This window comes from Procambarus clarkii, chromosome 10 (assembly GCF_040958095.1).
Source record: "Procambarus clarkii isolate CNS0578487 chromosome 10, FALCON_Pclarkii_2.0, whole genome shotgun sequence".
Lineage (NCBI taxonomy): Eukaryota > Metazoa > Arthropoda > Malacostraca > Decapoda > Cambaridae > Procambarus > Procambarus clarkii.
In genome coordinates this window covers 32,096,755-32,123,972 of record NC_091159.1, presented here as the reverse complement: position 1 = coordinate 32,123,972, position 27,218 = coordinate 32,096,755, and the positions used below count along the sequence as shown (strand labels likewise).

At 43.0% G+C, this 27,218-nt stretch overlaps 1 protein-coding gene across 1 annotated transcript in view; it reads right to left on the bottom strand.

Annotated features, from left to right (window-relative positions):
* Window positions 1-27,218, bottom strand: part of LOC123747421 (nephrin-like) — a 1,012,097-nt gene that overhangs the window by 11,243 nt on the left and 973,636 nt on the right. Inside the window, 1 exon segment of the mRNA XM_069321823.1 lies at window positions 19,795-20,115. Coding sequence (XP_069177924.1) covers window positions 19,795-20,115 — 321 coding nt within the window.

Sequence of the window (27,218 nt, the reverse complement as noted above, 5' to 3'; positions counted from 1 at the left end):
ACTTGAATCCATGTGAATAGGATGGGGAGAGGGGGTTAGAATAATTACAAATATTTCTTAAATAATTTAACCTAGGCCTACTCCGACCAGCCTATGACCGTCCCGTACCCCAGACCTGTTGTCCTACAAATTTGATTATGGCTAGCCGCAAGCGTCTGGGCGCCAACTTTGGAAAGGTAATTTCTTCCCTGACTATTGTTTTCATTTTGCATCGATTTATATATCATTTTGATGACATCATTATTACTATTGATATTTGTAGTATACATTTATGTGTGATGAAGAGGTATGCGGGCCGAGAGGGGGCTTTTTTGTAACTAAAAAAAGGAATTACAAAGAGAATTTGTGTACAAACTTTATATACGAGGCTACCAGAAGTCAAACCCGAAGAGGCTGAGGATAATTGGTACTAAAGTATACCTTATACTTCAGTCAGCATTGTAAGATTGATTATCGCGATTCTGAATAGAGCCTTGAATTATTGTTATTGTAGTAAATAGTGTTAAACTTACTTGAAGCTATCATTGATTCTTCCTGGTGCCTTTGAAAAAAGTTTTGGTCTGATTAAGGTTCTCCTGCTCTAGTTGGCCAGATCCAGGTTGTGATATTAAAGTGACAATATTGTTGTGGGAGTAAGAGAAGGCTTTGGACGTGAGACAGTGATTGCAACAGAGAGCAGCAGATAGGACGTTACAGTCAGCAAGAGTGTATGCGCCTGACAAAAGGCCGGTGGCCGAGATCCTCCCACACCCTGACGGAGGCCGCTATCCAGATATTGTACTGCTGGGGCAGAGAGAAACTCTGTCGTTCCACAGGAATTTGGGGTGAATGCTCGAGAGGAGTAGTCATCGCAATTTTTTTTATAGCATCTCGTGTGTTCTCTAGTGTTGCACTTGGGAGTCCCAGGTGTTCGTTTCATCTGCATGCACTAGCCTCAGCTGTTACCTTTTAGTTGGGAAGGCCGTTTGTTACAATATTTTCTACGATATTGACAGAGGTATCAGGTGAAAAGGAACGTTGCTCTAAAGCTTCTGTTAAACTTTAAGGTTCGTACTTGAGATCTTTGATTGTGAATTGACTACGTTTCCAACAACAATAGAGGGACCTGAGTGCGTGTATTCACCTAATCGTACTCACCTAATTGTGCTTGCCGGGGGGGGGGGGGGGTTGAGCTTTGTCTCTTTGTCCCGCCTCTCAACTGTCAGTCAACTGGTGTACAGATTCCTGAGCCTACTGGGCTCTATTATATCTACATTTGAAACTGTGTATTGTTACGGAAAGCCTTATCGTGCTATTGCGTCGCACCAGAATAGCATTGTTATTTAATAGTAATATTTTCAATATTACAGGGAGAACAAGGTTAACGACCGTAAAGGTCATTAACGGTCAGCAAGGTGGGGCTCGTCCGGTGGCGGGAATTCTGTTAGCCAATCAGAATCACCGGGCGAGGCCATGAGTGCTGGTCGGAGCATGAACATACAGTGCCCTACTCACTCCCATCCGGTCGACATGCCGTCGTCGTGTTTACTAGTTGTGTTTTTGCGGGGGTTGAGCTTTGCTCTTTCGGCCCGCCTCTCAACTGTCAATCAACTGTTTACTAACTAACTACTAACTTACTAACTACTTTTTTTTTTTTTTTTTCCCCCCCCCCACAAACACACACACACACACCAGGAAGCAGCCCGTGACAGCTGACTAACTCCCAGGTACCTATTTACTGCTAGGTAACAGGGGCACTTAGGGTGAAAGAAACTTTGCCCATTTGTTTCTGCCTCGTGCGGGAATCGAGCCCGCGCCACAGAATTACGAGTCCTGCGCGCTATCCTCCAGGCTACGAGGCCCCCCCCCCCCCGTGTGTGTGTGTGACCAGTGTGCCCCAGCTGTGACAGCGTGCTCCACATCTCCAGCCACACGGAGCTTAGGACCTAGCGGTATGGTCGACTCCGTATGAAGCTTTTGACATCTACCGCTGTTCTGGATTATTGGACCCATTCCGAGAAGTAGAGGGTCCTTAAGAGTTGAATCGACTGACGAGTGGCGGTCATCTCATTGGCATATACATAGTGTCTTAGTGTATATATAACTACATATAAGTACAGTGTCTCAGTATATATATATATATATATATATATATATATATATATATATATATATATATATTGTGACGATAATCTCCTTCAAGAGATTGAGCCTGCTCTTCCCTCCACAATTACGTAGATACAACTATATAAAACTACTATGGAAGAAATGTCCAACAACGACAACAACATCTCCAAGGTTTGCCAGAGCGCAAAACGTATGCAGCCAGGAACACCTGCTCAGACTCAAACCGCCAAACTACCCGTCTTGCTGCCGGCTCCTCTGATTGGTCGCCGGTCGGGCTGCAACTGCACTCCACCCCCCCATACTACTTGATGTCTGGGGCCGCCACGACCTCAGTCCTCAGAATATTCCGTGCTTTCACACAGTTAACACTTCTCCCTGCTAGACGTAAGCTTTGGCGTACGTGTACTAAGAGAGGTGATAGCTTAAAGCCAATATTCCAGCACCTTTCATTTACTTGTATATTGCACTTCTTGTTATTTTGTCTTAACGTAACTTTTCATTGTGTCATTTAATTATTCTTACTATTTTGATTGATTTTTATTATACGAATTTGTTTGTCCATTTTATTCATGTTTTGTTTATTTAACGTAATTAAAATTTCATTGTTAAAGTTTACTTGTGTTTTGTGTGTCTTCTCCTTACCTTACCACAGACGAAGTTCCAGATTTTCTATTTTTTTTTAATACTATGTGACGAGGCCATACCCCTAGCTTTGAACAGCCGAACACCAACGCGTTACCGTCACAATATATATATAATGTGTCGTACCTAGTAGCCAGAACGCACTTCTCAGCCTACTATGCAAGGTCCGATTTGCCTAATAAGCCAAGTTTTCATGAATTAATGTTTTTTCGACTACCTAACCTAAACTAACCTAACTTTTTCTGCTACCTAACCTAACCTATAAAGATAGGTTAGGTTAGGTTAGGTTAGGTAGGGTTGGTTAGGTTCGGTCATATATCTATGTTAATTTTAACTCCAATAAAAAAAATTGACCTCATACATAATGAAATGGGTAGCTTTATCATTTCATAAGAAAAATATTTGAGAAAATATATTAATTCAGGAAAACTTGGCTTATTAGGCAAATCGGGGCTTGCATAGAAGGCTGAGAAGTGCGTTATGGCTACTAGGTACGACATATATATATATATATATATATATATATATATATATATATATATATATATATATATACAGTTACATATCTGATTTTATACAAAAAATGAACATTAAGAGGACACAAGAAAAAGTTCGCTTCCTAGAGGCTGTAGATTTCCTCGAACTCCTCCGACGCCGGGCAGGAACCGAGGATGCAGCGGGCATTTCCCCTCTGGATCGCGACACTGAGGCGCTGAAAGAGAAAACTTGCTGCTCTAGGGTCTCTTGTGGTGTCAATGAGCTTGGAACCAAGATCCTTAAGAAACCTTCTTGCACTCTCACCCCATGGGCCTAGGGTCTCAGACCCTATTGGAACGAAATTGTACCTTTGATCTAATTGCCTGTACTTGACTGACTTTTGTTTTTCTCTGTGTGTCGCTGCGGCTCCTGCCGTGCCGGCAGAGAGGGTGATGTATGTCGTTGCCAGGGTGGATACGCAAGTATAGTCCCATGCTAACTGCCTGCCACCCTTCCACGGACGCAGTGTGATTCCGGCTGGTCGGCCGGCAAAGCTAACAGAGTCACGGTTCAGTAGGTTGCGGGGCTCTCTCTCCGCTGGACACTGAGCAGAGGCAAGGCTTCTTTTAATGATGTCGTTGACTTCGTCGTGTCTAGTGTGCCAACCACCCGATTTTCCACAGGTGGAAATATAAATAATATAAAGAAAATTATATATATATATATATATATATATATATATATATATATATATATATATATATATATATATATATATATATATATATTTAACTACATATAATGTACCTACGTGTTTTAGTGATATAGCTGAATATATCCATGATACAGTCTTTTTCCGAAATCATTTCTTGTACTCGGTAGGTTCTCAGAGAATTATGTGTGTCGCACCTGACAATAGGTCATGATGAGACTGAAACTTGAATAAATCAATGTATCCAGTTGGATTACAAAAAATAAGAAAACCACTAATAGAACACACCTATTTAAATGTGTTTGGTTTTCGACAGTTCGATCCCAACAGTATGGAGTCAGCCTCCACCACATCACTTCCTAGTGCTTTCCATTTATTAACTACTCTGACACTGAAAAAATTCTTTCTAACGTCTCTGGGGCTCATCTGGGTACTAAGTTTCCACCTGTGTCCCCTTGTTCGTGTCCCACCCGTGCTGAAGAGTTTGTCTTTTTCCACCCTGTCAATTCCCCTGAGAATTTTGTAGGTGGTTATCATGTCTCCCCTTACTCTTCTGTTTACCAGGGACGTGAGGTTCAGCTCTTTTAGCCTTTCCTCGTACCTCATTCCTCTCAGTTCCGGGACGAGCCTGGTGGCATACCGCTGAATCTTCTCTAACTTTGTCTTGTGTTTAACTAGGTATGGACTCAAGGCTGGCGCTACATATTCCAAGAATGGTCTAACATAAGTGGTATACAAGGTCCTGAACGATTCCTTACTCAAGTTTCTAAAGCTAGTTCTTATGTTGGCCAGTCTAGCATATGCCGCTGATGATATCATTTTGATGTGGGCCTCTGGGGACAGGTTCGGTGTGATATCAACTCCCAGATCTTTCTCTCTATTTGACTCTTGCAGGATTTCACCTCCCAGATAGTACCTTGTGTTCAGCCTCCTGCTCCCTTCGCCTAATTTCATTATTTTACACTTTCCTGAGTTGAACTTTAGCAGTCATTTTCTAGACCATTCCTCCAGTTTATCCAGGTCATCCTATAGTCTCTATCTATCTTCATCCATCTTGACTCTTCTCACAATTTTTGCATCATCAGCAAACATTGAGAGGAATGAGTCTATACCCTCTGGGAGATCGTTTACATATATTAGAAACAGGATGGGTCCATGTACTGAGCCCTGTGGGACTCCGTGGGAATCCGCTGGTGACATCTCGCCACTCTGATGTCTCCCCCCTCATTGTTACTCTCTATTTCCTGTTGTTTAAGTACTCCCTTATCCACTGCAGCACCTTCCCTTTTACTCCTGCCTGTTGCTCCAACTTTTTTAACAGCCTTTTATGGGGTACTGTGTCAAAGGCTTTCTGGCAGTCCAGGAAAATGCAGTCGGCCCACCCTTCCCTTTCCTGCCTAATTTTTGTTGCCTGGTCATAGAATTCTTGTAAACCTGTGTGGCACGATTTACCATCTCTGAACCCATGTTGGTAATGCGTTACAAAGTTATTTCCCTCCAGATGCTCTACGAGCCTTTTCCTCACGATCTTCTCCATCACTTTGCATAGCATACAAGTTAAGGAAACTGGCCTATAGTTCAGTGCTTGGGTGTGTGTGTGGGTATGTGTGTGTGGGTGTGTGTGTGTGTGTGTGCGTACCTACCTAGTTGTACTTTCCTAGTTGCGCTTGTGGGTGTTGAGCTCTGGCTCTTTGGTCCGGCCTCTCAACTGTCAATCAACTAATGTACAGGTTCCTGAGCCTACTGCGCTCTATCATATCTACACTTGAAGCTGAGTATCGAGTCAGCCTCCACCATATCACTTCCTAATGCATTCTATTTGTCTACTACTCTGACGCTTAATTTTTTTTCAGAAATTCACAAGAAAAAATATTGTGTGTGTGTGTGTGTGTGTGTGTGTGTGTGTGTGAGTGTGTGTGTGTGTGTGTGTGAGCGTGTGTGTGTGTGTGTGTGTGTAAGACAGAGAAAACATATGGGGGGTGCCTCTCACCTAGATGTATACCTCTAGTTGTGCGTGTACAGACGAGCTCTGCTTCTAGCACCACCTTGCAATATCTCTGTTCCCTCCTTTTTATTATGTTTATATTTTAAGTTTTATTATCAGCTAATTTCAACGACTTCTTCCCATGAACACTGAATCACTTGATGAAGGCTCGTGCACTCAGAAAGTTCATTCTGACATCTCATAAAAATCATTTTTGCTTCAAGCTTCCATCTGTGCTCATTGTCCTGTTTTGAACAATGCTGCTTTGTCTCTCATTTCCCCTTAGAACCTTATATATCGTGATCATGTACACCCTGTCTTTCCTATGTTCCGGTGTGGTGAGGTTCAGTGCCATCAGTCTTTCAAAGAGGCTCAAACCCTTCGGCTCAGACACCAGCCTTGTTCCCTCGGTCATTTTTCTTACTTGACCCCTTTCCGTTGGTGGACCAGGCTTGTGGCTTATCTCTGACCCTTCTCCAGTGTTGTGTGGTGTTTCTTTAGGCATGGTCTCTATGTAGGAGCCGAATACTACAATACAAGTTTCACATAGATTGAGAATTAAGCTCTAAATAAGTTTTTCTCCAGAGTTCTAAAATACACTTGGATGTTTGCCAGCTCTGCATATGGTGATGGTATGATTCAGTTGATAAACACCTCTGGAAACAGGCTTGGGGTTATGTCTATTTGGAAACTTCTTTTTTTTTTTTTTTACATTCCTTGATCTTTCACCGCGTTATTTACTGCTCTTAAGGTCTCCTCGCTCTCTATTTCATTATCATTTTCCTACATTGAATTGGGGTTAAAGTCGAACAACCAACTTTCTAATTTTTTTCGAAGTTTGTTCGTTCCCTCGTGTTTCTGAGCCAATGGCTTTAATTATCTACTTTTTGAAGCAGTGCATTGTTAGACTGCTCGGCAGAGCCACAGCCTCGCTTCTCGCTGCTTCGACATTGTATCCTCGATGGTTCAAGTTCTTGGGCTCTGTTCCTATATTCGGTCTCGTATCTCTTTTCAATTTCCTCATATCCTTTTCCAGCGATTCATAGTCATACCGGCTTAGTGCACTTTCTTCTCAATTTTCCTTCCCTTCCTATTTTTTGTTGTGAGGAATTACGTCGCGTCTTCCCTGTGTTTTTTTGTTCTGTTCTGTGGTATTCCCCCAAATATATCTAATTTTAGTTTAGTTTTCCTCATATGATTGCCTTCTACCTCCTGTTGTATTTTACTCATGACTCATGGCTTGGATATCATAAAGATAAGAGAACTACATAAAGATAATAGAACGACACAGATATAATGAGACGGCACAAAAATAAGAGAACGACATATATATTTATATAGTGGGACGACATAGAGATATAAGAACGACACAAATATAGTTAGACGAGATAAAGATATGTGAACGACACAAATATTGTGGGACGATATAAAGATAAGCGAATGGCATACATATGGTGGGACAACATAAAAGATAAGAGAACAACATACAGATAGTGGGACGACCTAAAGATAAAGATAAGAGAACGACACAGATAAAGGACATATTGCAAATACACAGAAAGACTCGGGGTAAATATACATCAACTAACTCCACTGAAGGAAATAAAGCAGAGGGGTTGCATGGTTTTATTTGTGGCATCAACAAAACCAGCATGAAAAATCTTCTTATATACCTTCAGAGAATATACACACTAATTTGAGAATAAAGAGAGAAGGATGACACTCTCAATACCTAGTATCAAGGATCTTCCCAACGAACTTTCGAAACCAGATTGAAGGGTCTCAATGTACACTCGTTAGAGAGTTACAAGACACTGGGGGATATGATCGAGGTGTTCAAATGGGTTAGGGACATAAACAACGAGGACATGTCCTTGGTTTCCAAGTGGGTTTGAGACGTAAACAACGAGGACATGTCCTTGGTTTCCAAGTGGGTTTGAGACGTAAACAACGAGGACATGTCCTTGGTTTCCAAGTGGGTTTGAGACGTAAACAACGAGGACATGTCCTTGGTTTCCAAGTGGGTTAGAGACATATACAACGAGGATATCATGGAGGTTTCCAAGTGGGATAAAGACTTAAGCAAAGGGGATATGATCGAGGAATACAGAGCTACAGTAGCACAGGACTACATTGCTACAGTTGCAAAGAATTATAGAGCTACACTTGCACATAAATACCTGAATACCTGTGCTGCTGTAGTCAGCAGCGCATGACTACAGACCTACATCAGCACAGTTACAAAGACTACTACACGAGTACAGTGATACCGTAGTATGCCAAGATTACAATAGTTTTGGCTTAGTTGCACAGTAATAGTGTGGCACAGTGGAGCGCTGAAAGAGTGCCAGAGACACAGTCGGTTAAGCCAGGGATCACGACCCCAGTCCTAATCATTTCTGACAGGCGATGATAAACGCCAAATGGCTAATTAAATGAACCTGACGTGCAACTTCACGTGCTGAACGCCGCGTTGGACGTCACCTGACGGGTTGTAGAGGGGCTGAATTAGTGGGGACAGTGGAGAGAGGAGAGGTTGGAGAGGGGAATGCGGGTAGAGGGATAAAGGTAGGGGAAGAGTGTCGGAGAGAGAAGAGAGGAGGAGAGACGGGTTGAAGGTGGGTGCTGTTCCATTGAAAATTTCCGATTTTTTATATTTTGATGATAGCTTGAAACCCCATTGATAGACAGAAGTGGGATTCGAAATGGAGTGTTAGATGCCACAGGTGAATTGTTACCATCACAACCGAGCACTTCTGAAGGAAATTGAAATATAAAAGGTCTGTAAAAATCATGAAATACATATACAATATACCGCGTCATTATCTGGCATTATACACCAGAAAAGTCTTGAAACAAATTCTGTATATTGAGTGTTAAAATAAAATAGTGATGCGAATAATAAAATGATTCACATAGTTCCTTTGAATGCTAATTTTTTTGAGTTACTTTGAAATTTTATGGATTTATATATAAGGATAAGCTGAAAAAATATGTCAAAGTCTGAATACATCAGAGCGGTAATGAAAGAAAAGGGTCATTGTTCATGCTGTTAGAGAGAGAGGGGGGGGGGGGGCAGTCTAACAGATGCTAGCAGCTGTCTAACTTCCAGGTACATATTTACTGCTAGGTGAACATGTGCATCAGGGTGAAAGAAACTCTGCTTATTTGTTTCCGCCTCGTCCTGGAATCGAACCCGGGCGTTTTAGACAGCGACCCCCGAGCGCTGTCCACTCTGCAGGCAGGTCACTCCCCACCCCTATTTTTTTTTTTACTTTATTTTTGTGTGTACTCACCTAGTTGTAATTACCTAGTTATGCTTACGGGGGTTGAACTTTGGCTTTTTGGTCCCGCCTCCCAATAGTTATAATCAACTGATGTACAGATTTTGTATTCTACTGTGCTCAATCAAATTTACATTTGAAAATGGGTATTTAGTCTCCCTCCACCACACCACTTCATTTCAAATGCATTTCATTTGTTAACTACTCTGACACTGAAAAAATTCTTTCTAACGTCTCTGTGGCTCATTTGGGTACAAAGTTTCCACATGTGTCCCCTTGTTCGTGTTCCACCCGTGCTAAAGAGTTTGTCTTTATCCACGTGGTCAATTTCTCTGAGAGTTTTGTAGGTGATTATCATGTTTCCACTTACTCTTCTGTTTTCCAGGGACGAGAGGTTCAGGTCCCTTAGCTTTTCCTCGTAGCTCATACCTCTCAGTTTCGGGACTAGTCTGGTGGCATACCTCTCCAAGCTGCATATTCCATGATTGGTCTGACATGAGTGGTAAACAAGATCCTGAAGGATTCCGTACAACAGTTTCTAACGTTAGTTCAGGTAGGCCAATCTAGCATATGCCGCTGATGATATCCTTTTGATGTGGACCTCTGGGGACAGGTTCGGTGTGATATCAACCCCCAGAGCTTTCTCCCTATTTGACTCCTGTGGGATTTCACCTCCCAGATGGTACCTTGTGTTCAGTCTTCTGCTCCCTTCACCTAATTTCATTACTTTACACTTTCCTGAGTTGAACTTTAATTGCCATTGTCAAGGCCATTCCTCCAAATTGTCCAGGTCGTTCTATAGACTCGGTCTTTCTTCAACTGTCTTGATTCTTCTCATAATTTTTGCATCATCAGCAATCATTGAGAGGAATGACCATATACCCTCTGGAAGATCGTTCACATATATAAGAAACAGGATGGGGACAGAACAGATATCAACGAACTCTGCTGCCACTGTCAGGTGCCTGAAACAATCAAACACTATCTCCTTCACTGCTTCCTACATTATAGTGCCAGAGTAAATCTCAAACAAGTACTTATTTCACTTAAAATACCCTTTACCATCGAGCATATATTAGGAGGCGGTGACCACTCGTTACAAGAAAAATACCAAATAGTCAAAGCACTGGCTAAATATCTCCAGTCGACCAATAAATTGGGTCACATCTGACCCGCGCAACATTTATACCTGGTGCCAGCAGGTATAGAGAACCACAGCTAAACACAGAAACAACTGCATCGTCGCAGCACCAAGGATCAGCTGACGCCATAAACACAACACACCGCCCTACGGTGCGGCAAGTCTCCCTCTAACTTACATCTCTGATTTAGTCGCCGTTCCTCAGTCTACAGCACACCGCAACAAGCACTTTTGAAACTCTTATCATCTTCAAACATAAACGCCTCTGCTAACATCTGTATTGGTGCAGTCATCGGGAGGACAAACCCTTCATGCAAACCGCACCTGCTATCAAGAAGAAGAAGAAGAAGAAGAAGAAGGATGGGTCCAAGTACAGAGTCCTGTGGGACTCCGTTGATAACATCTCATCACTCTGAAGTCTTCCCCCACAAAGTTACTAATTGTTTCCTGTTGCTTAGATACTTCCTTATCCACTGGAGCACCTAACCTTTTACTCCTGCCTGTTGCTCCAACTTTTGTAATGGCCTTTTATGGGGTACTGTATCAAAGGCATTCTGACAGTCCATGAAAATGGAGTCTGCCCACCCTTCTCTTTCTTGCTTAATTTTTTTTGCTTGGTCATAGAAATCGATTAAACCTGTGAGTCACGATTTACTATTTCTGAACCCATGCTGGTGGTGTGTTACAAAGCTATTTCCCTTTTAGATGCTCTATGAGCTTTTCATCACGATCTTTTCCATCACATTGCATGGTATACAAGTTAGGGAAACTGGCCTTTAGTTCAGCACCTCTTTCCTGTCACCCGTTATGTATATTGGGACTACATTAGCTGTCTTCCAGCTTTCCGATAGGTCTCTTGTTGCCAGTGATCTGTTATACTTCTTAGAGAATGGCACACTTAGTGCAGCTGCACCTTCTTTTAGTATCCACGGAGAGATTCTGTCAGGTCCAACAGCCATTGTCACTTTCAGTTCCAACATATTCTTTTTGACCTCATCACTGTTGAGGTCAAATCCCTCCAAGGTTGCTAAGGTTGGCGTCTCCTGATTTAGTGCAGGCTTCTCCTTGTTCGACTGTAAAGACCTCCTGGAATCTCTTGTTGAGTTCTCCACACACCTTCTGGTCATTCTCTGTGTATCTGTTTTTCCATTTTCTTCTTTTGGGCCAGGGTAAACTTGACTGCATCTTCCTGGCTCTTTTTGGGTGACATAGTCCATCATATCCTGTACAGTCTTTTCTCTGAGTTCTTTTTCCCATGTTATTCCCATTAGAAAGCTCCTCATCTCGTCATATTTTCCACCTCGTGTTTTTAGTCTTTTCCCTTCCAATCCTATCCTTGGATAGGTTATCTACCAGATGCTAAGATGTCAATACACTGTGGTCACTCATTCACATGAGTGAATGAGTGACACACACACTGTGAGGGTGTGAGGGGGGGAATGGGGTGAGAATAGCTTGAGCTACCTCTTCCCTTTGTTTGTATTTTACCTCAATAAACTTATTTCAATGTGTGAGGGGGGGGGAGGGGGGGAGAGGCGCCCCCCAGTGCACCGTGTCCACCAGCTTCATGGTCTTAAATAATGCAGTGTACCGCAGTTGCTCTTAACTCCATCCACCACCGTCACTCTCCTTAACAACCACACACACTCTCTCCCCTTCTACCACCACCACGTCCCCCTCAACCACGACTCTCGGAATCTCTACAAGCACCTCCTACCGCTCATCTACCACCACCACCACCACCTTTACCCTCAACCACAATTATTATCAACTTCCTCTATACTTCCCCTAGTACCACCCTTCCCGCAACACCACTCTCCTCTCGAAAACTAGTCAACACCAGTTCCACCATCACCAGTGTCAACACCACACCCCACCACCACCAACACCACCACCAACACCACCACCACAAGTCAACAACAGTCCAACCACCCCGCAAGCTAAGGACATAGCGGAATGTGTGGAACGCGAGTCCAAATAGAGAAGCTGTTGAGGAATGCTTGACAATGAGAGTGGGAATAGCAATTAATACCCTCACATAGTTAATACAACAACATGCCTCTACTAACCGTTTGGCACTTCACCCAGCAACGATACATTATCCGGAAATATTTACTAACTACTGTACCCACTCACCTTGTGTTCGGTCATGTATAATTAAACAGTATAAAAATCAATACAGGAAATATATATACATAATTTGCAAATGAAAACAAAAGAAAAAATTGATAGAGCCATAAAATAATATTTACAAAGTGTGTCAATTTTATCAGCACAGTTACATAATAATTGAAAGTAATAGTGGTAAATAAATATAACTAGTTTTTGTAAAGACAATTAGTTGAGTGTGAGCTGAACAAATACATCAGAGGAGTGATCATCCGTAGGATAAATCCTCTTGATATAAAGTATTACCCACTGGGCTTTATATCCAAGTGTAATGTTATCAACGTTGAATCACCGTTGATGACGTTGAAAACGTTAATAACGTTGAAAACGTTGAATTAACGTTTAATACGTTGAATTAACGTTTAAAACGTTGAACTTGATAACGTGTACGATTTCAAATTAAAGTTTAAAAAGATTAATTACAGTTTGTAACGTTGAATTACCATTAAAAACGTTGAGTAGACGTTTATAACGTTGATTTACCGTTGAAAACGATAAATTACCGTTGAAAACGTTGAATTAACGTCACTCCTTGAAATATTGTATCCGCTGGACCACGCCTCTTACCAAGACTCTCCAACACACTCGCAAAGGATGACACTGGTCGACTATACACATTAAACAAAAGCCACAGGATGTATAGTAATCCCTCCCTCCATCCCCCCTTTAAATATCTCAACACGTTACTACTACCTAAAAAACAAACTACCCGACTGTCGGGGCATTAGGCCACCACCACACTGATGCTCCCTTCGAACGTACTGAGCAATGTTAATGGTCGTATCACGCGAAATACTCGGATGATACGACCATTGACATGGAACAATTTATGGAACCATTTGGAACAATTAACAAAAATGTTAGCAGGAGGCCGGCCATCAAAAAACATTTTGACACGACAAGATTGCAGGAGGGGGAAGGGGAGAATCCTGTAAATGAATGGCCATAAATCCTGTATGTGAACTCATAACAGCATTGAGTAAAAGTTATAAATATCCGCATTGATTCAGATAACTTATATTATTATTTATTTATATAATAAACCTGAACCGGAAGATATAGTAGATATATAATTTTCTTCTGATCTTCTGAAGATCTTCTGAACAGGAAAATATAATATAATAGATATATCCCAAAAAGTATATAAATTTGGTAGGAATCTGTAATATATTTCCGTACCCCAAAAAATACTAAATTCACTCGAGTGAACTGATGCCTCTGAAATCTGACACGGCCTTAATTATCGGCGCGAGCTATTTTGGACTTGTTGACGGCTGGGAAGTTGGAAGTCAAAATGACATGTATGGCACTGAATAATTACAAGGTCTCCCAAGAGGCTGAAGATTTCGGTGGGAAGGCGATAGGGTCTCCCACGAGACTCGAGGGGACACCCACAGGTGTCCTCCTAGGGGACCACCGCAGGTGTCCTCCCAGGGGACATGGGAGGTCACCGTGGGTGTTCTTACCAAGACACGCAAGGGATTACCACGTGTGTTTTCGCAGGATACATGGGAGGAAATCATTATAGGTGCTCTCCGGGAGACATGGGAGACTGCCATTGGGTGTTCTCCTAGGTGATGCACGCGTGCGCGCGCGCACACACACGTACACACACACACACACACACACACACACACACACACACACACACACACACACACACACACACACACACACACACACACACACACACACTCACACACACACTCACTCATACACAAACAGCGCTATCCAATCAGCCGTGAGGCCCCTGTGCGTGAGTGTGTATTCACCTAGTTGTGGTTGCGGGGGGTTGAGCTCTGGCTCTTTCGGCCCGCCTCCCCATTGTCAATCAACAGATGTACAGGTTCCTGAGCCTATTGGGCTCTATCACATCTACACTTGAAACTCTGTATGGAGTCTGTCTCCACCACATCACTTCCTAATGCATTCTATTTGTCAACTACTCTGACATTAAAGAAATTCTTGCAAATATCTCTGTGGCTCATTTAGGCACGCAATTTCCACCTGCGTCTCCTAGTGCGTGTGCCTCTTGTATTAAATAACCTGTCTTTATCTGCCCTATCAATTTTTTGAGAGTCTTGTATGTGGTGATCATGTCCCCCCTAACTCTTCTGTCTTTCAGCGACGTGAGATTTAATTCCCGTAGTCTCTCCTCGTAGCTCATACCTCTCAGTTCGGGTACTGGTCTGGTGTCAATCCTTTGAAACTTTTTCCAGTTTAGTCTTATGCTTGACTAGATATGAACTCGATGCTGGAGCTGCATACTCCAGGATTGGTCTGCCATATGTGTATACAAAATTCTAAATGATTCCTTACACCAGTTTCTAAAGGCGTGCTTATGTTGGCCAACCTGGCATATGCCGGTGATGGTATCCTCTTGATATGGGCTTCTGAGGACAGGTCTGGCGTGATACCAAACTCCCCCCCCCCCCTCCAAGACTTTGTCTCTCTTTGACTTGCCAGCTTTCATTAACCCAGAAAATGTATGCGTTTTAACGCTGTTTAAACCACGTGCCCGACCAGTGCTTGAATACATAGTATCGGCGTGCAGCTTCTAACTCCAAAAACACGAAACGAGGAAAGAAATATTGTACAGATTGTTAAGAAGACTAGTCCTGGAATTGAAGGGACCGAGAAGCAAGGATCGACTGAGGGAACTGAGCCATGGGAATTGACTGAGACAACTGAGCCTGGGGAATAGACTGAGAGGATTCTGCCACAGGGATAGACTGAGAGGATTCTGCCACAGGGATAGACTGAGAGGACTCTGCCACAGGGATAGACTGAAGATACAAAGCCTAATAACACTACAAAAGATGGGATAGTATCAAGACATGATGCGGAAAATAATATCCTCAAGAGTATTGATAATACTCATGAGTAACGATGAGGTAGACTGAGTCAGAAGGCTTAGTTTACATACCGGGAAACTCAACACCTAGCTAAGCCACAGCATATAAACTGAGAAACAAATGAGACACACAAGATAAGAATAAAGGAGACCGCATAATACTTACCAGTCATAGGTGTTAGAAATTTTTTAGTAAGAATTTCTTCAGAACTACAATCACCAACGAATAGAATATGTTAGAAGCAGAAGCAGGTGAATGTCCCTCAAATGGCTAACAATTAAAAAGGCGGGGCTTAGAAGCTAAAGCCCCGGATTGAAAGCAAATTTGTAAGCCCCAATGGCTTCTCATCTCAAATAAGAAATAATTTCTTCACTTAACCCTTATGTATAAACCAGCTTTTATGCATTAGGCAATTGCATTCCAAACAGATTGCGATCCAAATTATTAGATTTCAAACTAAAGAAGAGAACGTATTGGAAAATCACCCAAAGATTAGACTGAAAATTAGAGGCAGACAGTGGGAAGCTTTGATGTCTGTGATCTAGGGCCAAGTCAAAGGCTATCAGGTTAATGAAATAGGCTCTTGATTCTCATTACCTAGCCAACTCTGGACGCAGCGTTCTCTTTCATGCCCGAAACGATTACATGACTTATTTTCTTCTTTTTTTCATAAGCTGTGGAACAGTTTTTTTGTTGGTAACTTCTTTAACACTGAAGACGTTTGCTTTATTATCTGCAGGCTTGTAGAATTTGTTGTTAATGTCATTAAAGCAAGGAAACATCGGCACTTGTACAGACCGCGGTATTTTCTTAAATTGTAAACGAATAGAATTAGCGTTTTTTTTTTTTTTAGATTTAATTCGTTGCGTGTCTCGGTTTACAGACGCGGTTTACAGTCGCGGTTTTCAGACGTGGTTTACAGTTGTGGTTTACGGCCGCGGTTTACAGACTTAAGCCGGAAAGGGAGATAAAAATGTAAATTAGAAACCTCCTGAGATGCCGCTATTTGGCTTCACCCTCCCCTTCCACTCCCTCTTTCATTTCCCCTCCTTTCCCTTCCCTTTCCCCTCCCTTTCTCTCTACTCTCCTTACTCTTCCCCCCATTTCACCTCACTTCTCTTCTCTGTCCAATCAGGCCAACACTCTACAAATTATAATTCAAGGGGATTCACCTGATTTGTTGTGGTTTGTTAATCAAGTAAAAACTACTTATTTCAGTTCTAAACGTTTGCCAGACACCAACGATGAAAACGTTCCTTATAAAGCGTTATACATTCTAAATTTACGCTCAAGGTAACTGATATATATGAACGTTTCTGATATAGTAGAATGATTAGTGATTAAGGGAATGGTGGACAAAAGTGCTAGACGGAAAGACTTGCTCGACGGACATAAATATTTGACGATTACACCTCAGACGGACTAGGAAGTGTGACGGAGTAAGAAACGACATGGAGAGAAATTAAGGATGAATGAACTGATAGTCAGGACGGACTGGCGTACGAGACGGATTGAAAAGTTGATCAGCATCTGGAGTCAAAACCAAGTGATGGATAAGACAGCTTCGTCAAGAGCAACTGATGGATGACCCACAGCTTCGTGAAGGTGATGGATTGGTAGCTCTGGCAGGTCAGAGGTAGTGATTGATTAAATAGCATGACTAGACCAAGTCTCTGCACGATCTGGAGATCATGGCAGATTAAAGTCATCAATAGTCAAATACAGTGAGGTGATTGCATTATACAGCTGATGGCATTCCCCAGGTTATCATGATATGGTCAATGCCTTGACTCGCCCGAGGCTACGACATTCCAAAGGTCTTGAACCTCAGGTCATTGCTCATAATAAAAGGTTACCACACATGAACCAAGTTTAGGTCATGACAGATAATACCATTCGAAAATAACTGACAGGGGGTAGAATACAGTCCCCACAGTGGCGGAGTGGTAACACATTCGCCCCGTGCGTTACATGCGATCTAGACTGGGTTCGAGTCCTGGAAAGGGAGGATTGACTAGGCGGCAATTCGTAACTGTTCGCCTCCTGCTCGCCAAGCAGCATTTGGGTACTGGTTTCTCAACCAATTAACTGGTCGTGATCCAGGGAAATATAGTTGGGTACGCCTTACTATATGGGAAGGGAAAGCTCTCATCCTGCTAACAGTAAACAGAAGTCATCTGTTCTTGTACCCACTTGTGTAAAAATAAATACAACAATATGCACCACAGATCCAAACTGACGAAGATCAATAGGGAACACCTAAAGGAAGAACCTCGCCATTGCACATATAATAATTTAACTTTTGAGAACAATTGTGCTTTGATTACAATCAATTGAGACGGCTGACTGGACGGTGTGTCTTCAGGCAAGATTCATAACAAGTTATATTACAAATGTAAACTGTTATATATTACAAATTGTAAATACGTTATATTACAAATGTAAACTGTCTTCAGTGATACATACAAGTGGTGAATGATGAGGAGGACAGGGAGGGGCAAGGATGGCCTAAGAATGATGTCAAGGAAACAGATAGGTAGAGAGAAGGAAGGGAGGATACACGGGAACAGATGATAAGGAGAACAAAGTGACTTGAGACGAGAAGCGAAAGAAGGAAGGGAGGGAGGGAGGGAGGGAGGGAGGGGGTTGGTGAGAGTAGGAGGAAGACATAGAGTTAGGAAAGGGAAGGAGGAAGATGGAGACGTAAGGAGAGAGGGGGGGGTGAGGGAAAGGAGGAAGGAGGATGAAACGAAGGAATGGGAAAGAGAAGAAATAAGAACATGAGGACGATAGGTAGATAGGAAGAAACTGTGATGAGAGGAGACGAACGGAAGGAAGGCTACAAGGACTGATGGATAAAGGGAGAAAATGTGGAAGGGAGAGAGAAAGGTATTAAAGGAGGCGGGGAATGTAGACAAGAGAGAAGGAACAAGATAGAAAAGGAGAATATAAAAATCATATTTAGCACAGCAAATGGTAAAAGCAAAGATAAATGTTTACATGTTGAAGACAAACCACTGAAGTGCAATGCAAAACCAACAACAACTTCCTAATCTTAATGTTTGTGTGCGTGTTCGTGTTTGTGTGCGTGTTCGTGTTTGTGTGCGTGTTCGTGTGTGTGTGCGTGTTCGTGTTTGTGTGCGTGTTCGTGTGTGTGTGCGTGTTCGTGTTTGTGTGCGTGTTCGTGTTTGTGTGCGTGTTCGTGTTTGTGTACGTGTTCGTGTTTGTGTGCGTGTTCGTGTTTGTGTGCGTGTTCGTGTTTGTGTGCGTGTTCGTGTGTGTGTGCGTGTTCGTGTGTGTGTGCGTGTTCGTGTGTGTGTGCGTGTTCGTGTTTGTGTGCGTGTTCGTGTTTGTGTGCGTGTTCGTGTTTGTGTGCGTGTTCGTGTGTGTGTGTGTGGGAGGGGGGGGGGAGATGTTGTCGCTGTTTAAGATCCAGTTGAGTATCTTAAGAAGTTCAGATATCTCGAAAACAAAATATCCATACCTAAACTAATCGTTAGAGAAAGAATAAAAACCATAATATTTAGGGCATAAATGGACAGTTGAATAATCTCAGTGGAAACGGCAACATTATATAAAAAAAAAAAAATAGCTATAGCACCAGATATGACAAATAAAAAAAAACCTTAGTAACAATAATATAACTAAAAGTGCAGGAAATTCTATATACAGAAATCAATGGTGAGTATAACCTCAAGTTATAATGAAGCTCACAATTAATATAACCGGAGTAAGTAACTGTTGAATCTTACAGCTCACATTGTCATCATTGTCACATATTTTGGTACCAATTTGTATACATCTGGAGGATACATATGAATTAGTTTTTGTTTCCTTGGTGCCTTTTTAAAAGGGAAGGGAGAGGAGCAATAGCGCGATTATTCCAAGTTTAGCAGTTTTAATATGTTGGCAAAGAATGGTATATACGACTCTACACAGACATTTACAAAGCATGAAGCACGGAAGCACAGACACACACACGTGTATGTATTTACATACACAAAACATGCACACATTTAGACAAGAAAAAACCACATTCACATAAACGCACATAAGATGCAAGATTTTACGCCGTTTGAAAAATACTCAAACACAATTTCATCATTCTTTACATAGACACGCATACACCACAAACATACAGCCACGCACATACACACGCGACAATACACACAATAAACCATCCCCCAAAAATACATATACACACACAAAAACAATGTAATCCAGTACAAGCTAATTCTACTAATTTATATAAACAAATACGACAGTGATTACGCTGAAACACAAAGAAGCCCTCTTTGTTTTAGTCCCCCATTGTTGACATTATACACAATGTCTTAGACCGTCTATTCGGGACACGTACGTTTTTATTACTTACGGGAAGCAAAACAAAGGTGGATAATGTCTTTAGCTCAATGAAGACGAACCTTTGGAGGATGTCACATCAATCGAAACATTCCCCAGGCCAATCCTGTCCTTAGTTCCGTTTTCTATGACCACCACTTTCTTCTTGGGCTTCGTTTTCTGCGGTTCGTTTTCTTCGTTCCCAGGACGGTCTTCGGTAGATTCCGCCTGCGTCGGGTCGGTGGACTGGGCGGCGACGGTGGCTGAGGAGGAGGTGGAGGTGGTGGAATAAGTCTTCCTCCAGCGAGTGACGAGGACGAGGATGACGATGAGGGTGAGGAAGACGCCCACGATGCTGAGGAAGATGATGATGAGGGGCGAGTACAGCAGTGACTTGTTTTCACCTGCGGGAACAACGAAGAGAAAAAAACGTGATTCGAAATGTGTAGAAGAACAAAGAATAATAGAAAGTGGAAGAGGAAGAGAGAGAAAGAGAGACAAAGATGAATACGAGACATAAAGAAACAAATAATAATACTCAAGACGGTCCCACAAGCTCGAGTGGGAAGAATGTGGTAAGCTATTCACACTAGCAGTATATAAATTCATAGCACAAACGGCGAATATTATACATTTATTATACAAACGGCCAAAGAGGTGAATAGCAATACATAAACACAATAAAAGTCAATATTGCAAAAAGCATTACCAAATTCCTAAGCCAATTGCAGGAGGAAATTGTGCCCAAGGTGAAAATTTCATGTTTACAATGAATTATCCCCCCAAAAAAGTATTTCAGCGAATTGGCAATTAGAGTTTGTTTATTTTCCAGGTGGGACTTGAATATACGCCAGCTAACAACTGGTAATAACTGATCCTGGTATGGAATTAGAGAAAGGGGGGGAGGGGAGATATTAAGTGTGTTAGTAATGGATTGTCAGTATTTTCTGCGGAATTAATTCACAGAAATACCGTGGCTAAGAGAAACTCACACAAACAAAACCCCTCACACAAACACACACACACACACACACACACACACACACACACACACACACACACACACACACACACACACACACACACACACACACACACAACACAAACACACACACACACACACACACACACACACACACACACACACACACACACACACACACACACACACACACACACACACACACATGTGTGTGTGTCGATGTTCGCAGATGACGCAAAGTTGATGAGAAGAGTTGTGACAGATGAGGATTGCAGGATTCTCCAAGAGGACCTGAACAGGTTGCAGAGATGGTCAGAGAAATGGCTACTGGAGTTCAACACGAGTAAATGTAAAGTTATGGAAATGGGACTAGGAAATAGGAGACCAAAGGGACAGTACACAATGAATCTATCTCATGAAGCACATATAAATAGGATAACGACCGCAGCGTACTCTACACTGGCAAAAGTTAGAACTTCATTCAGAAACCTAAGTATGGAGGCATTTAGGGCGCTTTCACTGCCTACGTGAGGCCAGTCTTAGAGTATGCGGCCTCATCATGGAGTCCCCATCTGAAGATGCATATAAGGAAACTGGAAAAGGTTTAGAAATTTGCAACAAGACTCGTCCCAGAGTTACGAGGGATGGGGTATGAGGAGCGCCTGAGGGAACTGTGATACACGACCCAAGAAAGAAGAAGGAAGAGGGGGGACATGATAGGAACGTATAAAATACTCAGAGGGATTGGCAGAGTGGACATAGACGAAATGTTCACACGGAATAGTAACAGAACGAGGGGACTTGGGTGGAAGCTGGAAACTCAGATGAGTCACAGGGATGTTAGGAAGTTTTCTTTTAGCGTGAGAAAATGGAAAATAGTGGGAAAATGGATTGCACTTAAGGAACAGGTTGTGGAAGCAAATACTATTCATAATTTTAAAACTAGGTATGATAGGGAAATAGGACCATAGTCATTACCGTGAACAACCGATGCTCGAAAGGCGGCATCCAAGAGTTAATGCTCGATCCTGCAGACACAAATAGGTGAGTACAATGAGGTAGGTACACACACACACACACACACACACACTTTACATTGTATGTAAAGGGCCCGATGGCTGAGCGAACTGCACGCTGGACGCGTGATTCTGTGGTCCCGGGTTCGATTCCGGGTGCCGGCGAGAAACAATGGGCAGAGTTTCTTTCACCCTAATGCATTGTTATCTAGTAGTAAATAGGTACCTGGGAGTTAGTCAGCTGTCACGGGCTGCTTCCTGGGAATGTATGTGTGTGTGTGTGTGTGAGTGTGTGGTGTGGGGGAAAAAAAGTAGTTAGTAACATTTGATTGACAGTTGAGAAGCGGGCCGAAAGAGCAGAGCTCAACCCCCGCAAGCACAACTAGGTGAATACACACACACACACACACACACACACACTCAACATTGACAGATGAGAGGCGGGACCAAAGAGCCAGAGCTCAACCCCCGCAAGCACAATTAGGTGAGTACACACACACACACACACACACACACACACACACACACACACACACACACACACACACACACACACACACACACACACACACAAGCACAAATAGGTGAGGTGAGTACAGACACACACACACACACACACAAGACTTGGGGTTGACTTCACGCAAGACTTGTCCCCTGAAGCCCAAATGAAGAGGATAACATCAGCGGCATATGCCAGGTTGGCCAACATAAGAACGTAATTTAGAAATTTGTGTAAGGAATCATTCAGAACTTTGTATACCACCTATGTCAGGCCAGTCCTGGAGTATGCAGCCCCAGCGGCCATATCTAGTCAAGAATAAGACTAAACTGGAAAAGGTTCAAAGGTTTGCCACCAGACTAGTACCCGAGCTGAGAGGTATGAGCTACGAGGAGAGACTACGGGAATTAAACCTCATGTCGCTGAAAGACAGAAGAGTTAGGGGGGACATGATCACCAGATACATGTTTCTTAAAGGAATTGATAGGGTAAATGAAGACACCCAGTTTAACACAAGGGGCACACTCACCAGGGAACACAAGTGGAAACTGAATGCCCAAATGTGCAACAGAAAGAACGTTTTTAGTGTCAGATTGGTTGACAAATGGAATGCATTAGGAAGTGATATGGTGGAGGCTGACTCCATACACAGTTTCAAGTGAAGACATGATAGAGCCCAATAGCTCAGGAACCTGTACACCAGTTGATTGACAGATGAGAGGCGGGACTAAAGAGCCAGAGCTCAACCCCCCGCAAGCACAATTAGGTGAGTACAAATATGTGAGTATACACACACACACACAGACAGTGCCAAGGCTGTCATAGAGAAAGCAGCTATGAAAGCAACTACTTCCCAGGAAGCTGCAATGTGTACGACCCAAATGCTGGAAAAAAAGATCTATTATAGTTGTAGGAGTGCAGGAACCAGAAGGAGCCAACTGGGAGGAGTGGAAGAGGAAGGACAGAGCATGGTGACAATGATCTTGGAGGGCCTGGATATGGCAGGGGCTAATGGCAGCATAGAGAAGGTTTTCAGACTGGGCGCCTACAAGAAGGAAAGGAAACGACTAATAAAATTAGTGGTAACGAACGAGGTAACAAAACAGGAAATCCTGTCAAGGAAGAACAAGCTCATGAGACTAGGGGGGATTCAAGGAAATTTTTCTGCAGAGGGACATGACGCGGGGAAGAGCGAAGGAAGGCTGCAGAAGCAAGGATGAAACGCAAGAAGAGGGATGGGGACGGGGCAGACACAGGACTTGATGCAGTATCTCCAGCAACCTCAGAGTGGAGTGGGAATCCCCTCAACAACAGGCCAGCATCCCCAGGGAGGAATACTTACAGAAACCTCCCGCTATCCCACCCCACGATCATTTCCCCCCAACCAGTAAGAGACCTAGCCCAGACCATGCCCTCCCTGCTCCCCAACCCCCAAGACCCCGATGTTTCCCTCCATGCCCTCTTTCTTTCCCACCCCCCTTTCCCCATCCCAGGTCACCCCTGTTCCCACACCTCATGCCCTCCCCAGTACATTCTCCCCAAGCTCTCCTTCCTCACCCCCCCCCTCCTCCATGCCCTTCATCCCAGGCTCCCCTTCCATCCCTAACCCCCTGCTCTCCCAGCCCCCCCCCCCTTTTCCAGGCTCCCCAGCATTCTCCAACCAATGACCTCCATCCTCCTTTCCATATATATATATCCCTAATTGAAAACTTCTGCACCCCATCCTTAGCCCTAGTTGAACCCCAACCCCAGATCCTCTCAGCTCCACAACCTCCTCGGTTCCCCATACCGGATCTTCCCAGCCCCATCTCACCCTAGACCCCCCCCAGGTCCTCCTCCCTAGGCCATCCCACCCAGACACCACGCGTCCCACTACCCCAAGTGAAATCAACAGAAACTGAGGATGGAATGAAGAGAGCCAGTTTCAAGGTAATGTACTCGAACATAGATGGGATTACAAGGAAGGCAAGTGAACTTAAGGAAAGAGCACAAGAAGGGAACCCGGATTTAATTGGACTCACGGAAACAAAACTCTCAGGAATCATAACGAATGCGGTGTTTTCCCAGGACTACACTGTACTAAGGAGAGAGAGGGAAGGAAGTGGAGGGAGGGGAGTGGCCCTACTGATAAGAAAGGAATGGAGTTTCGAGGAGATGGTTATCTCAGGCTGCGAGGAGTTCAGAGACTACATGACAGGCACCATGCCAATGGAAGGACTGAGAGTAATAATAGCAGTGATACATAACCCTTCACCAAACGACAGAAGACCGAGGCAAGAGTATGACTGAACAGAACATGGCAGTCAACACTATAATTGAGATAGCAGCGGCTCTGTTGCCTGGAGAAATAGATCCCACCTGCTCATCATGAGGGATATCAATAATGGAAAGATAGACTGGGAAAACAAGGAACCACCCTGAGGTGAGGAAACAAGGAGAGCAAAACTGTTGGAGATGGCGACAAGGAACTTTTTAAATCAGCATGACAGGGGGATCCACAAGAATGAGAGGCAACGATAAACCAGCAAAACTCGACCTAGTCTTAACTCTGAACGACTCTAACATAAGGGAAATAGGATTTGAAGCCCCTGTGGGAATGAGCAATGACAGCGTACCGATGTTTGAGTATCTTGTCGAAGAAGTGTTAATATACTCAAGGAAGGGCCCAGAAAACAAGAGGCTGGCATTCCGGAAGGGAAACTATTAGGTGATGTGAAAATTCCTAATATATATAACTCGGGAACAGATCTCAGAGGAAAGACGGCCCAAGGCATGATGGACTACATCACACAGAATTGTATGTGAAACAAATGGGCCAAGTTTCTTTCACCCTGATGCTTCTGTTCACCTAGCAGTAAATAGATACCAAGGAGTTAGACAGCTGATACGAGCTGCTCCCTTGGGTTGTGTGTGAGTGTGAGAGTGTGTATGCTAGAGAGAAATATATGTAGTAGATATTATAGAGGAAAAGTAAACTAGTCAGAAAGGCGGGATCCAAGAGCTAATAGCTCGATTCTGCTGGGACAAATAGTAAATACAAATACACAAACACACAAACATATATATGCAGAGAATGGAGAATGACTGACAAATCCAATCAGGCCATCAGTGTGTGTGCAGCAGCTGAACCCACAGCGTTTGGCTGCGTGGGCGGTCATGGAGGACTGGATGAAGCGACTGAGGTTGACTGGTGTATCTCAGGGATTACTAGGTAACAGCAAACAGTGGGACGCGGGGCCACTGTGGCATATAAGATCTACCTCGGTATAATGTTGGAACATGGTCTTGCGCTTAGTACTATATGTTTCCACTGTCTTCTTCTCCCAACACTCCAACTTCTCTCTCTCTCTCTCTCTCTCTCTCTCTCTCTCTCTCTCTCTCTCTCTCTCTCTCTCTCTCTCTCTCTCTCTCTCTCTCTCTCTCTCTCTCTCTCTCTCTCTCTCTCTCTCTCTCTCTCTCTCTCTCTCTCTCTCTCTCTCTCTCTCTCTCTCTCTCTCTCTCTCTCTCTCTCTCTCTCTCTCTCTCTTCTCTCTCTCTCTCTCTCTCTCTCTCTCTCTCTCTCTCTCTCTCTCTCTCTCTCTCTCTCTCTCTCTCTCTCTCTCTCTCTCTCTCTCTCTCTCTCTCTCTCTCTCTCTCTCTCTCCCTCTGTCTCTCTCTGTCTCTCTCTGTCTGTCTGTCTCTCTCTCTCTCTCTCTCTCTCTCTCTCTCTCTCTCTCTCTCTCTCTCTCTCTCTCTCTCTCTCTCTCTCTCTCTCTCTCTCTCTCTCTCTCTCTCTCTCTCTCTCTCCATTATTTCTTCACATAGGGGCTTGCTCTGTGTAAACTGCATTCAATTAAACGAAACTTCCTTAATAAGCTCACAAGCACGTGTTCTTTTAGTCACATTTTATTACAGTGTGTGTTCGCTGTACGGTGGTTTCTGAGGAAGAGGTTTAGCTCCTGGGCCGAACTTAACTTTTGGTCATTGACATAGTTGGACTTTATCATATCTTCTTAATTTTGTGTGAAGGCTGAAACACTATCTCCCTTCCCTACAAATATAAATATAAATGTAATATATATATATATATATATATATATATATATATATATATATATATATATATATATATATATATATATATATATATATATATATGCGAACAAGCCTAAATGGTCCCCAGGACTATATGCGACTGAAAACTCACACCCCAGTGAGTGTATATATATATATATATATATATATATATATATATATATATATATATATATATATATATATATATATATATATATATATAAAACTGAAAACTCACACCCCAGAAGTGACTCGAACCCATACTGCCAGGAGCAACGCAACTGGTATGTACAGGACGCCTTAATCCGCTTGACCATCACGACCGGACATGTTCGGTCGTGTTCAGTTTTCAGTTTGTTTAAGTCATCTTGTAGCCTCGTACTATCTTCCTCTGTTTTATTCCTTCTCATAATTTTTGCATCATCAGCAAACATTGAGAGGAACGAGTTCATTCCCTCTGGGAGATCATTTACATATATCAGGAACAGGATAGGTCCAAAAACAGATCCCTGTGGGACTCCACTGGTTTCGTCTCGCGACTCTGAGACCACACCTCTCACAGTGACTCGCTGTATTTTGTTCCTTAGGTACTCCCTTTTCCAGTGGAGTACCTTCGCTTTCACTCCTGCCTGCATCTCCAGTTTGTGCATCTGTCTCCTATGTGGTACTGTCACAAAGGCTTTCTGGCAATAAACAAATATGCAGTCTGCCCAGCCCTCTCTTTCTTGCCTGATTTTTGTTGCCTGCTCATCGATTTCTATCAATTCTATCAGCATAGGAATCTGCCATCTCTGAACCCATGCTGATGTTTTGATTCAAAGTTCTTCTGCTCCAGATGTTCCACTAGTTTTTTCGTACAATCTTCTCCATCACGTTGTATAGTATGCAAGTTAGTGATACTGGCCTGTAGTTCAGTGCCTCCTGCCTATCACCCTTCTTGAATATCGGTTTTTG